This window comes from Mustelus asterias, chromosome 7 (genome assembly GCF_964213995.1).
Source record: "Mustelus asterias chromosome 7, sMusAst1.hap1.1, whole genome shotgun sequence".
Lineage (NCBI taxonomy): Eukaryota > Metazoa > Chordata > Chondrichthyes > Carcharhiniformes > Triakidae > Mustelus > Mustelus asterias.
In genome coordinates this window covers 33,229,012-33,242,305 of record NC_135807.1, presented here as the reverse complement: position 1 = coordinate 33,242,305, position 13,294 = coordinate 33,229,012, and the positions used below count along the sequence as shown (strand labels likewise).

At 43.3% G+C, this 13,294-nt stretch overlaps 1 protein-coding gene across 1 annotated transcript in view; it reads left to right on the top strand.

The window, feature by feature from the left end:
* zc3h3 (zinc finger CCCH-type containing 3) overlaps positions 1-13,294 on the top strand; it is a 248,604-nt gene that overhangs the window by 144,273 nt on the left and 91,037 nt on the right. The window contains exons 7-8 of the mRNA XM_078215840.1: positions 4,925-5,083; positions 5,520-5,589. Coding sequence (XP_078071966.1) covers positions 4,925-5,083; positions 5,520-5,589 — 229 coding nt within the window. The remainder of the gene's footprint in view (positions 1-4,924; positions 5,084-5,519; positions 5,590-13,294) is intronic.

Genomic DNA, 13,294 nt, shown 5'->3' with positions numbered 1-13,294 from the left:
TTCCAGATATTTTATTGAATTCAAATTTCACCATCTGCCATGGCAGGATTCGAATCCGGGTCCCCAGAACATTAGCTGAGTTTCTGGATTAATAGTCCAGCGATAAGACCACTAGGCCATCGCCTCCTCTTAAATGTTAACTGTATCGTCGGAGGTTGAATCTTGCTCTGAGTACTAATCTATTGTGTCTCAGTCACACGAGCATAAAAGGCAGTCCTTAGAAAATGTTGCCTTGTCTGCACAAGTTCTTGCATCACAACATCTGATGTTATGGCAGACCCACATACAGGTGTAAGTGTGTTGACGGAAGCTAATTTGAGTAAGATTATTTTTACATAGTACAGTACAGCACAGAACAGGCCCTTCGGCCCACGATGTTGTGCCGAGCTTTATCTGAAACTAAGATCAAGCTATCCCACTCCCTATCATCCTGGTGTGCTCCATGTGCCTATAACCGCTTAAATGTTCCTAAAGTGTCTGACTGCACTATCACTGCAGCAGTCCATTCCACACCCCAATCACGCTGAGTAAAGAACCTACCTTGGACATCCTTCCTATATCTCCCACCATGAACCCTATAGTTATGCCCCCTTGTAATAGCTCCATCCACCCGAGGAAATAGTCTTTGAACGTTCACTCTATCTCCTTCATCATTTTATAAACCTCTATTAAGTCTCCCCTCAGCCTCCTCCGCTCCAGAGAGAACAGCCCTAGCTCCCTCAACCTTTCCTCATAAGACCTACCCTCCAAACCAGGCAGCATCCTGGTAAATCTCTGCATTCTTTCCAGCGCTTCCACATCCTTCTTATAGTGAGGTGACCAGAACTGCGCGCAATATTCCAAATGTGGTCTCACCAAGGTCCTGTACAGTTGCAGCATAACCCCATGGCTCTTAAACTCCAACCCCCTGTTAATAAAAGCTAACACACTATAGGCCTTCTTCACAGCTCTATCCACTTGAGTGGCAACCTTTAGAGATCTGTGGATATGGACCCCAAGATCTCTCTGTTCCTCCACAGTCTTCAGAACCCTACCTTTGACCCTGTAATCCACATTTAAATGAGTCCTACCAAAATGAATCACCTCACATTAATCAGGGTTAAACTCCATTTGCCATTTTTCAGCCCAGCTTTGCATCCTATCTATGTCTCTTTGCAGCCTACAACAGCCCTCCACCTCATCCACTACTCCACCAATCTTGGTGTCATCAGCAAATTTACTGATCCACCCTTCAGCCCCCTCCTCTAAGTCATTAATAAAAATCACAAAGAGCAGAGGACCAAGCACTGATCCCTGTGGCACTCTGCGAGCAACCTGCCTCCAGTCCGAAAATTTTCCATCCACCACCACCCTCTGTCTTCGATCAGATAGCCAGTTACCTGTCCAATCAGCCAACTTTCCCTCTATCCCACACCTCCTTACTTTCATCATAAGCCGACAATGGGGGACTTTATCAAACGCCTTACTAAAATCCATGTATTTGACATCAACTGCCCTACCTTCATCAACACACTTAGTTACCTCCTCAAAAAATTCTATCAAATTTGCGAGGCACGACTTGCCCTTCACGGATTAATCCGCATCTTTCTAAATGGTCGTAAATCCCGTCCCTAAGGACCTTTTCCATCAACTTACCAACCACCGAAGTAAGACTAACCGGCCTATAATTCCCAGGGTCATTTCTATTCCCTTTCGTAAACAGAGGAACAACTTTCGCCACTCTCCAGTCCTCTGGCACCATCCCCGTGGACAGTGAGGACCCAAAGATCAAAGCCAAAGGCTCTGCAATCTCATCCCTTGCCTCCCAAAGAATCCCAGGATATATTTCATCAGGCCCAGAGGACTTATCGACCTTCAGTTTATTCAAAACTGCTAGTACATCCTCCCTCCGAACATCTATTTCCTCCAGCCTATTAGCCTGTAACACCTTCTCTTCCTCATAAACATGGCCCCTCTCCTTGGTGAACACTGAAGAAAAGTATTCATTCATCACCTCTCCTATCTCTACTGACTCCATACACAAGTTCCCACTACTGTCCTTGACCGGCCGTAACCTCACCCTGGTCATTCTTTTATTCCTCACATAAGAGTAAAAAGCCTTGGGGTTTTCCTTGATCCGACCCGCCAAGGACTTCTCATGGACTTTACGATTACATTATGTAAAATTTTGCTATGTAAAAGACTTCCTTACCTGTCTACTTCCACTGATATTTTACCAGTGGCTGGGTGGGTCCACACCACAAGGTAAGATTGTGGCTATAGATTAAGTTGTTTCTTCCTCTGGGGGCAGTCTGTGCCCCAAAGAGGCCTCCCCCCGCTGCCCTCCCCCATACCAGCAGCAAGCTGTCCTTACTCGATAGAGCTTCCCAACCAGTCTCTCAATTGCCTGAGGATCATGGCTCGCCTCATCTTTCCAGATTTAACACCCCCTCGTTAAATCTCAACCAGAGTACCATATCAATGACCTTTCATCAGAAGAGAAGTTAGAGATGTATCAGGTTCACAGCAGGTGCATGGAAAAGAGGAAGGGCAAGAAAGAACCAAAGGAAAAAGGAGAAATTAATTGATAAAAGGGATGATGGAGCAAGGCAAAAGCAACTGTTAATGGATGAAGTAAAGAAACAAAAAATGTCTCCTGAGGAATGTGAATAGGAAATGCTGAATCATTACCAACAGATTTGTAAACAAGTCAAACCAAGAAACACAACACTTTTAATGAGGTCGAGGTTGTGGTCTGAAATTGTTGAACTTAATGTTGCGTCCAGAAGCTAAAGTGCCTAATTGAAAGATGAGTTGCTGTTGCTCAAGCTTAGGTTCCCTATCATTGTAACTGTTAGGAGACCCAAGACTGAGAAATCAGAATGGGAATGGAGCGGAGATTTTAAAATGGCAGGTGATTGGAACTGAAATTATATAGATGCCCTGCAAAGTTGTCACTCAGTCTGCTGCATTTAGTCTTCCCAATGCATGGGAGACCCCATTGTAAGCAGTGAATACAGTGTACTGAATTGAAAAAATAAATCTTATTTCACCTGGAGGAAGTGTTTGGGATCTTGGACAGTGAGGAGTTAAAGGGTCAGATGTTGCATCTCATGCATTTGCAAGGAAAGATGCAATGGGAAGGGGAAGGAATTTGGCAGCGATAAGTAAACAAGTGGACCAGGGCATCAGGGGGGTACAGTCCCTTTGGAATGCCAGTAGGTGAGGGCTGGGGAAGGTCTGTATGTTGGTGGCATCACACTCAAGGTGGTAGAAATTGTAGAGGTTGATGCATTGAATATGGAAGCTGGTGGGGTGGAAAGTGAGGACAAGGGGAACTGCATTATGACCATGAATCCAGGCAGCTTTCTTCCAAGCTTAAATCAACCAGATGAGTCAGAATAACTGTGGGTTGTGCTTGCTCCCTATGTACAAGTAACTGTTTGCAGTTTGTTTTCTTTTTCTCCTGCCTTGTGTGATGCCAGTACACCCAAAATGGTGAGCATGCCATGGGAGGAATTACCAGTTGCTCTTGTCTTCACTGTGCAAATGTCTCCCTTAATTAGATTTGGCTTTTGAGCTGATCCATTTATTTTTAAACGGTTACTGCGTGTTAAATTAAATTAACATATACAAAGAACAATACAGCACAGGAACAGGCTCTTCGCCCCTCCAAGCCCGTGCCGCTCCCTGGTCCAAACTAGACCATTCTTTTGTATCCCTCCATTCCCACTCCGTTCATATGGCTATCTAGATAAGTCTTAAACGTTCCCAGTGTGTCCGCCTCCACCACCTTGCCTGGCAGCGCATTCCAGGCCCCCACCACCCTCTGTGTAAAATATGTCCGTCTGATATCTGTGTTAAACCTCCCCCCCCCTTCACCTTGAACCTATGACCCCTCGTGAACGTCACCACCGACCTGGGGAAAAGCTTCCCACCGTTCACCCTATCTATGCCTTTCATAATTTTATACACCTCTATTAAGTCTCCCCTCATCCTCTGTCTTTCCAGGGAGAACAACCCCAGTTTACCCAATCTCTCTTCATAACTAAGCCCCTCCATACCAGGCAACATCCTGGTAAACCTCCTCTGTACTCTCTCCAAAGCCTCCACGTCCTTCTGGTAGTGTGGCGACCAGAACTGGACGCAGTATTCCAGATGCGGCCGAACCAACGTTCTATATATCTGCAACATCAGACCCCAACTTTTATACTCTATGCCCCGTCCTATAAAGGCAAGCATGCCATATGCCTTCTTCACCGCCTTCTCCACCTGTGACGTCACTTTCAAGTATCTGTGGACTTGCACACCCAGGTCCCTCTGCGTATCTACACCCTTTATGGTTCTGCCATTTATCATATAGCTCCTCCCTACATTATTTCTACCAAAATACACCACTTCGCATTGATCAGGATTGAACTCCACCTGCCATTTCTTTGCCTAAATTTCCAGCCTATCTATATCCTTCTGTAGCTTCTGACAATGCTCCTCACTATCTGCAAGTCCTGCCAATTTTGTGTCGTCCGCAAACTTACTGATCACCCCAGTTACACCTTCTTCCAGATCATTTATATAAATCACAAACAGCAGAGGTCCCAATACAGAGCCCTGCGGAACACCACTAGTCACAGGCCTCCAGCCGGAAAAAGACCCTTCCACTACCACCCTCTGTCTTCTATGACCAAGCCAGTTCTCCACCCATCTAGCCACCTCCCCCTTTATCCCATGAGATCCAACCTTTTTCACCAGCCTACCATGAGGGACTTTGTCAAACGCTTTACTAAAGTCCATATAGACGACATCCACGGCCCTTCCCTCGTCAACCATTTTGGTCACTTCTTCAAAAAACTCCACCAGGTTAGTGAGGCATGACCTCCCTCTCACAAAATATTGGCTGATAAGGTTTTAGTTTCCTATAATTTAACCAAATATTGTGTGCCTGCAGTCGTGCTGTGCAGCGTAGCCTGGCTATAATCAGACTGGCCAAGCAGAAGAAATCCAAGAAGAAAGAATACTGCATGTACTACAACAGATTCGGAAAGTGCAATCGAGGGGATGATTGTCCATACATACATGACCCTGAAAAAGTAGCAGTCTGTACAAGGTGTGTCCATATTAGTGAATTTGATTTCTATTAACCATATGCTAAATGAAATTTATTTTGCTGATCAAACAGAAATTGCATGAATTTTAACAATGACAACAACTAGGACGTTTACAGAGATGTGCAGCAGGCTCAGAATGGAAACCCCATTCTTCAGCAGAATTGTATTTATCTCAGATGTCAGAATAATGCAGAGGGAATTTTGGATGGCACTGTTCCCTTTGTCTGTGTATATCAGGTGTCTGACACTGCAATGGGACACCTCGGTTGTGTATCAAACAACTTGTTAATTTCTCTCCTTGTTTTAGTGGTATATGTTCATTATGCAAAGTGACTGCTATCAAAACATCATGATTTGGAACATTCGCAGACATTTCACTTTCAGAGCTATAGAAAACGGCAGGGCAGTTTTTAATCTTCACTTTCTTTTTGGCAGATTCCTACGTGGAACATGCAAAAAAATCGACGGGACATGCCCTTTTTCACATAAAGTTTCAAAAGATAAGGTAAGGATTTTTTTGTATCAAAAGAAATCATCAAGAACAATTGTGACTTACATCAAGACAAATTTCTTAATGCTGCATTGAATTGGTAAGTGCATCATAGTACTGAACCGTTCACATCAGAACAACCTGTGCTAAATTAGCTCACCATTCCTGTGGCAGTTATAAGGATTGGCTAATTCACTTCGTCATCCTTAAACCAGGAATGGGGAAACTCAGCCAGGACTTCTCCCTGTGATCATTGCGTAATGATTCATGCTGGAATGTGGATGATGGGATCAAACATGCCTGTGTTGACGTTTCCCTAATCCGTGTGATTTATGAAGGTCACTATGAAATTGCCAAAGGGGCAGAGAGCAGTGGTGAATGATAGATTGTTTACAAACTGGAAAGGAGTATACAGTGATGTTTCCCAAAGGTCGGTGTTGGGACCACTGCTGTACATTTGTGTATATACAATATATCAATGATCTGGACTTTGGTATACGGCACCATTTCAATGTTTACAGGTACAACAAACTTTGGAAATGTAGTAAACAATGAGGAGGATAGAAACAGATTAGTAATAGACATTGACTGCAGAAATGGGCAGACACCTGGCAGATGAAATTTGACAGGGAAGTGTGAAATGATACATTTTGATTGGAAGAATAAGGAGCAGCTATCAATATAAAGTAAGTTGTATAAATTTAAAGGTGGTATAGGAATAGAGAGACCTAAAGTAGGTCATTGAAAGTGGCAATGCAAGTTAAAAGATTTGTCTAAAAGGTGTTTAGGATTCTTGGTTTTAGTGATGGAAGCAGAAAGGACAAAAGAAAGGAAATTAAGAACCAAGAACAGCACAGGAACAGGCCCTTCTGTCCTCCAAGCTTGTGCTGATCACGTTTATTTATCCAGACCAACCGCTTCTATCCCTCTATTCCCTGTTTGTTCATATGTCTATCAAGATAAGTCTTAAATGTGGCGAATGTAACTGCCTCAACCACCTCACTTTGCAGTGCGTTCCAGGCCCCCACCACTCTGTGTAAAAAAAAAACTTCCCCCGCACATCTCCACTGAACCTTTCCCCCCTTATCTTGAACTTGTGCCTCCTTGTAATTGTCATTTCTGCCCTGGGAAAAAGCTTCCAACTGTTCACCCTATCTATACCCCTCATAATTTTATAAATGTCTGTCAGGTCGCTCCTCAGCCTCCGTCTTTCCAGAGAGAACAATCCCAGTTTATTCAATCTCACCTTGAAGCTAATACCCTCCATACCAGGTAACATCCTGGTAAACTTTTTCTGTGCTGTCTCCAAAGCCTCCACATCCTTACAGTAGTGTGGTGATCAGAATTGGACAAAGTATGCGGAACATTTTTTAAAACCACAGGTTAAACTGAAATAGTGTGCTGAATTGTGGGCACTACATTTTAGGAAGGATGCCAAGGCATTAGAGAAGATGCAGAAGAGATTTATTGTGCTGGTATCAGGGAAAAGGGTTTCAGTTATGTGTAGAGACTAGAGAATTTGGGAGAAGAAATGAAGAAGAGATTTGATAGAGGAGCTGAAAATCATGTACTGTTTTGACAGTATCAGGAGAAACTATTTTCAGTGGCAGAAAAATCAGTAACCAAAGGACACAGATTTAAGGATTAACAGAAGAACTAGCGACAACATCAGGTTTTTAACGCAGCAAATAATTGTGATCTGAAAAGCAATGTTGGAAGGGGTGATAAAAATAGATTCAGAAGTGACATTTGAAAGAAAATCAAATAAATAATTTCAGGGAAAAAATTAATAGGGCTATGGGGGCAATGTAGTAGAGTGGAACTAATTGAACAACTAAAATTGCCATTACAAGCATGATGGGCAGAATAGAAATATTGAAACATAGAAGATAGGAGCAGGAGGAGGCCATTTGGCCCTCTGAACCTGCTCTGTCATTCATTAAGATCATGGCTGTTCATCCAACTCAATAACCTAATCCTGCTTTTTTTTCCATAACCTTTGATCCCATTTACCCCAAGTGCTATATCCAGCCGCCTATTGAATGCATTCAATGTTTTGGCATCAACTAGTTCCTGCGGTCATAAATTCCACAGGTTCATCACTCTTTGGATGAAGAAATGTCTCCTCACCTCCGTCCTACCGTCTGGACTCCAGTGAAAACAATCCTAACCTAGTCAATCTCTCCTCATGCATCAGTCCCGCCATCCCCGGAATCAGCCTGGTAAACCTTCGTTGCACCCCCTCAAGAACAAGAAATCTTTCCTCAGAAAAGGAGACTAAAACTGCACACAATACTCTACTTGTGACCTCACCAAGGCCCTGTATAATTGCAACAATACATCCCTGCTCCTGTCCTCAAAATCTGTCGCAGTGAAGGCCAATATGCCATTTGCCTGCTTTACCACCTGCTGCACCTCCATACTTGCCTTCAGTGGCTGGTGCACAAGGACACCCAGACCCCGTTGTACGCTCCCCCTCTCCCAATTTACAGCCATTTGGGTAATAATCTGGCGCCTTGTTTTTCTTCCAAAGTGAATAACTTCACACTTACCCAAATTATACTGCATCTGCCATTGATTAGCCCACTCACCCAACCTGCCCAGATCATTCTGAAGGATCTCTGCATCCTCGTCGCAGTTCACCCTCCCACCCAACTTGGTATCATTCTCAAACTTTGAGATGTTACATTTTGTTCCCTCATCCAAATCATCAATATATATTATGAATAGCTGGGGTCCCAGCACCGATCTCTGTGGCACCCCACTAGTTACTGCCTGCCAAATTGAAAAGCATCCATTAATTCCTACTCTGTTTCCTCTCTGCCAACTAGTTTTCTATCCATCTCAATTCACTTCCTCCAATCCCATGCATTTTAATCTTGCATGATAATCTCTTGTGCGGGACTTTGTCAAACACTTTCTGAAAGTCCAAATATACCACATCTACTGGTTCCCCCTTGTCAATTCTACTAGTTACATTTTCAAAGAATTCCAACAGATTTGTCAAGCTTGATTTCCCCTTCATAAATCCATGCTGGCTCTGTCTGATCCTGCCACTGCTTTCTAAATGCTCTGCTATAAAGTCCTTGATAATGGATTCGAGAATTTTCCCCACAACCGATGTTAGGCTGACTGGTCTATAATTCCCTGTTTTCTCTCTACCTCCCTTTTTGAATATTGGAGTGATATTCGCTACCCTCCAATCTGCAGCGACTGTTCCAGAGTCTATAGAATCCTGGAAGATGACCACCAATGCATCCACTATTTCTAGAGCCACTTCCTTAAGTACTCTGGGATGTAGATTATCAGGCCCTGGGGATTTATCCACCTTCAATGCCATCAGTTTTCCCAGCACCATTTCTCTACTAATATTGATCTCCCTCAGTTCTTCCCTCTCACTAAATCTTGCATCCTCCAACATTTCTGGCATCTGATTTGTGTCCTCTTTTGTGAAGACAGAACCAAGGTATGTATTCAATTACTCAGCCATTTCTTTGTCCCTTATTATACATTCCCCCATTTCTGTCTGTAGGGGACCTACATTTGTTTTCACCAACCTTTCTCTTCACGTATCTATAGAAACTCTTAATGTCAGTTTTCATGTTCCCTACAAGCTTACTTTCGTACTGTATTTTCCCCTTCTTAATCAATCCCTTGGCCCTTCTTTGCTGAATTCTAAACTGTTCCCAATCCTCAGACATGAATCCCAATCATGTTATGGTCGCTCATCCCCAAGGGGTCTCGTACAGCCAGATTGGCAATGATTCCCTTCTCATTACACAGTACCCAGTCTAAGATGGCCTGCTCACTAGATGGTTCCTCCACATATTGGTCAAAAAAACTATCCTGTATACATTCCAAGAATTCCTCTTTTACGGCATTGTGGCTAATTTGATTTGTCCAATCTGTGTGCAGCTTAAAATCACCAATATTCCCTTATCACATGCATCACTAATTTCATGTTTAATGCCATTCCCAACATCACAGTTTGGGGGTCTATATATGCTACGAATGTTTTTTGCCCCTTGGTATTTCTCAACTCTACCCATACAGACTCCATGTTGTCGGAGCCAATATCCTTTCTCACTCTTGTGCTAATTTCCTCTTTAACTAGAATGTCACTCCACCACCTTTTCCTTTATGCCTGTCCTTCCTAAAATTGAATACCCTGGGACATTCAATTCCCACCCCCGGTCGCTCTGCAGCCATGTCTCCGTCATCTCAATTATATCATACTCGTTTATATCTATCTGCGCGATTAATTCATTCACTTTATTGCAAATGCTCTGCGCATTAAGGTACCGAGCCTTTAAGTTTGTCTTTTTAACATTGTTTTTCTTGATTTATTCTCACTGGAATGATGGAGATTGAGGGGCGACCTGATAGATGTCTACAAGATTGAGGGGTGTGGGCAGAGTGGAAGTCAGAAGCTTTTTCCCAGGGTGGAAGAGTCAATTACTAGGGGGCATAGGTTTAAGGTGCGAGGGGCAAGGTTTAAAGGAGAAGTACGAAGCAGCTTTTTTACACAGAGGGTGGTGGGTGCCTGGAACTCGCTGCCGGGGGGGTAGTGGAAGCAGATACGATAGTGACTTTTAAGGGGAGTCTGGACAAATACATGAATAGGATGGGAATAAAGGAATATGGTCCCCGGAAGGGTAGCGGGCTTTAGTTCAGTTGGGCAGCATGGTCGGTGCAGGCTTGGAGGGCCGAAGGGCCTGTTCCTGTGCTGTAATTTTCTTTGTTCTTTATGAAAATGAAATGCTTTATCAACAGCTTCTATTATCAAATGCTCCTCTGCTCAGAAATGATTCTAAATAGATTTTTGTGTTTCTTTTCCTCTCCAATCATCTTCCCTCCTTTCCTGGACCCCTGCTATTGTGTGGAAAGCTCACAGCCAAGTTTTATTTTAATGTCATCCAGTATGTGCACACTTATACGAGCATGTGTGCATACATTTTTTTCTTTTCTGTGTGCAAAATCCTTGTCTCTCTCACTCTCTACCACGTTCATTCTATCTTGCAGCTCCATATTTGTTCTCACTTTCACCTGCTCTCTCAATCCCATTCCGTTTCTCATACTTCCACATTCTTGATAACATCTTGATCAGAAGAAAGAAATTGCGTTCATTTCTTCCCTGTTTCCCCCTCCCCACCTCCCAAAAAGTCAGGAAAGCCAAAGCCAAGTTCAGTGCATTTGTTATTTATAATGTTAGTCTCCATTCTTCAGAATTCAAACTTAACTAATTAAATGAATCCCCCCCCCCGCCCCCACAACCACACAGCAGTAGAGCTAAGTGGTAAATTGGTAATTTCTAAAACATTCAGATTCATAGATGTACAACAGACATTTAGTCAAGAAATAACACACGTACTGTTAAGATATATAAACTAAGATATAAAATGTTGGTGCGATCTGAAAAGGGTTAATCGGCACCTTGACTTGTTTTAGCAAAATCATTCTTGAAGGCACTGTCTTTCATCTCATCTTGTTTAAATGGCAGCTTTTTTTCTGCTTCTCATTCCTGAAGGTAGAGTCGTGTTTACTTCTGAATCGATTGGCAATGATCGCTACAACGGTTGTGTGGAACAGCATTAAAAAAAATGTCTGCTTGGATATATCAAACACAATTGCGAGTTTCCTTCAATCTTTTAATGAACTGGCATTGATACAGAATGTCCCGACATCACTTTACAACCAATAATGACCTCTTAAGTATAATCACTGTTGCTATGCATACCAATGTTTTTTGGTGCTGTTGGCTAGGGAGAATCTCTATCTGGATAGGCAATAAATATCAGCTTTGCCAGGGACACCCACATCCTGAAAATAGTGCCTCTGATTTTGCTGTGTAAGGAACAGAGTAATGAATCATCCATGTAGCAGCATCAAAGTGATTTTGAGAAGGTGGCATTGGGCCATTTTAAACCACTGCAGTTCAAGTAGTGAAGGTACACCCACAAAGCTGTTAAGTAGGGAGTTCCAGGATTTTAACCCTGCGATGTTAAAGGAATAACTCTTTCTTGTCCAAGTTGAGATGCTGTGTGACTTGGAGGGGAACTTATAGGTGGTGGTATTAACATGCAGCTGCAGCTCTTGTTGTCTCGGTAGTGGAGGTCGCAAGTTTGGAAGGTGCTGTTGAGGAAAGCTTTGCAATATTCTGCAGTACATTCTGTGAATTGTACACATTGCTATCATGATACACCGGTAGTAAAGAGAGTGGAGATATAAGCTCATGGGTAGGTTGCCAATCAACTGGACTGTTTTATCTTTGGTGAAAAGCTGCTTAAGTTGCTGTGGCTGTACCCATCCCAGAAACTAGAGAGCATTGCATCACACTCCTGACCTGTGCTTTGTAAAAAGGAGCTTTAGGAATCAGAAGGTGAACTACTTGCCACAGAATACAAGAGAGGATCTAACCATCGTCCCTTGACAGTCAGTGGCATTGCCATCGCTGAATCTCCCTGCTGTCAACATCCTGGGGGTTACCATTGACCAGAAACTGAACTGGACTAGCCATATAAATACTGTGGCGACCAGAACAGGTCAAAGACCAGGAATTCACCTCCTGACCCCTGCAAAACCTGTCCAACGTCTCCAAGGCACAGGTCAGGAGTGTAATGGATTACCCTCCACTTGCCTGGATGATTGCAGCTCCAACACTCAAAGCTTGACACCATCTAGGACAATGCTGCCCACTCGATTTCTGCTCCTTCCACAAACATTCAATCCCTCTACCACCAACGAACAGTCACAACTGTATGTACCATCTTCAAAATGCACTGCAGGAACTTATCAAGGTTCCTTAGGCAGCATCCTCCAAACCCACTACACTACCATCTAGAAGGGCAAGAGCAGCAGATACCTAGGAACACCACCACCAGAGGATTCCTCTCCAAGTCACTCACCATCCTGATTTGGAAACATATAGCTGTTCCTTCACTGTCACTGGGTCTAAATCCTGGAACCCCCTCCATAACCGCACTCTGCAGTCTGTGGTATAGATACACCCAGCGAATCAAGAAAGAGGCTTACCATCACCTTCTGAAGGACAATTAGGGATGGGCAATAAAGGCTGGCTTAGCCAGCGACGTCCACATCCTGTAAATTACTTTTAAAAATACCCTCTCACAGGCTAGAATAGTCGTGGTATTTATTTAGCTATTCCAATTGAGTTATGGTCAATGCCTGAGGTGGCCATCCCCTGCCACTTGTCAGCCCAAGCTTGAATATCATCTAAATCTTGCTGCATGTGGGCACAAACTGCTTTATCTGGGGGAATTGTGAATGGAGTTGAACACTTTGTAATAAGCAATGCACAACACCTTCCTATCCCCATAATGGAAGAAAGGTCGTTAATAAATCAACTGAAGGTAGTTGGATCAAGGACACCGAAGATAGTTAGACCGAGGAGGCTGAAGAAAGTTGGCTATTGTTAGGCAGATATTTAGAGCTTAAGAGAAATATTAAAAACTGGGCACACGTCAGTCGGCAGGACTAGGTCTAATCATTCTTTTCAAATTTTTATGCCATCCATTTTTCCACTACCTTTGCAGTTCTACAGTAACATAAGAGAGAGCGGAAGAGTTTGAGGGATGTAGTTGAGATCAGCATACAAATGTGCACCCTTCAAGTCCTTTACCAGCAGCCTCGAGACAGGAAATGCTGTCTGTTTGAAGTGCTGCAGCCGGCCACAGGTCAGAAAAAACCTGAGTGTTATTTG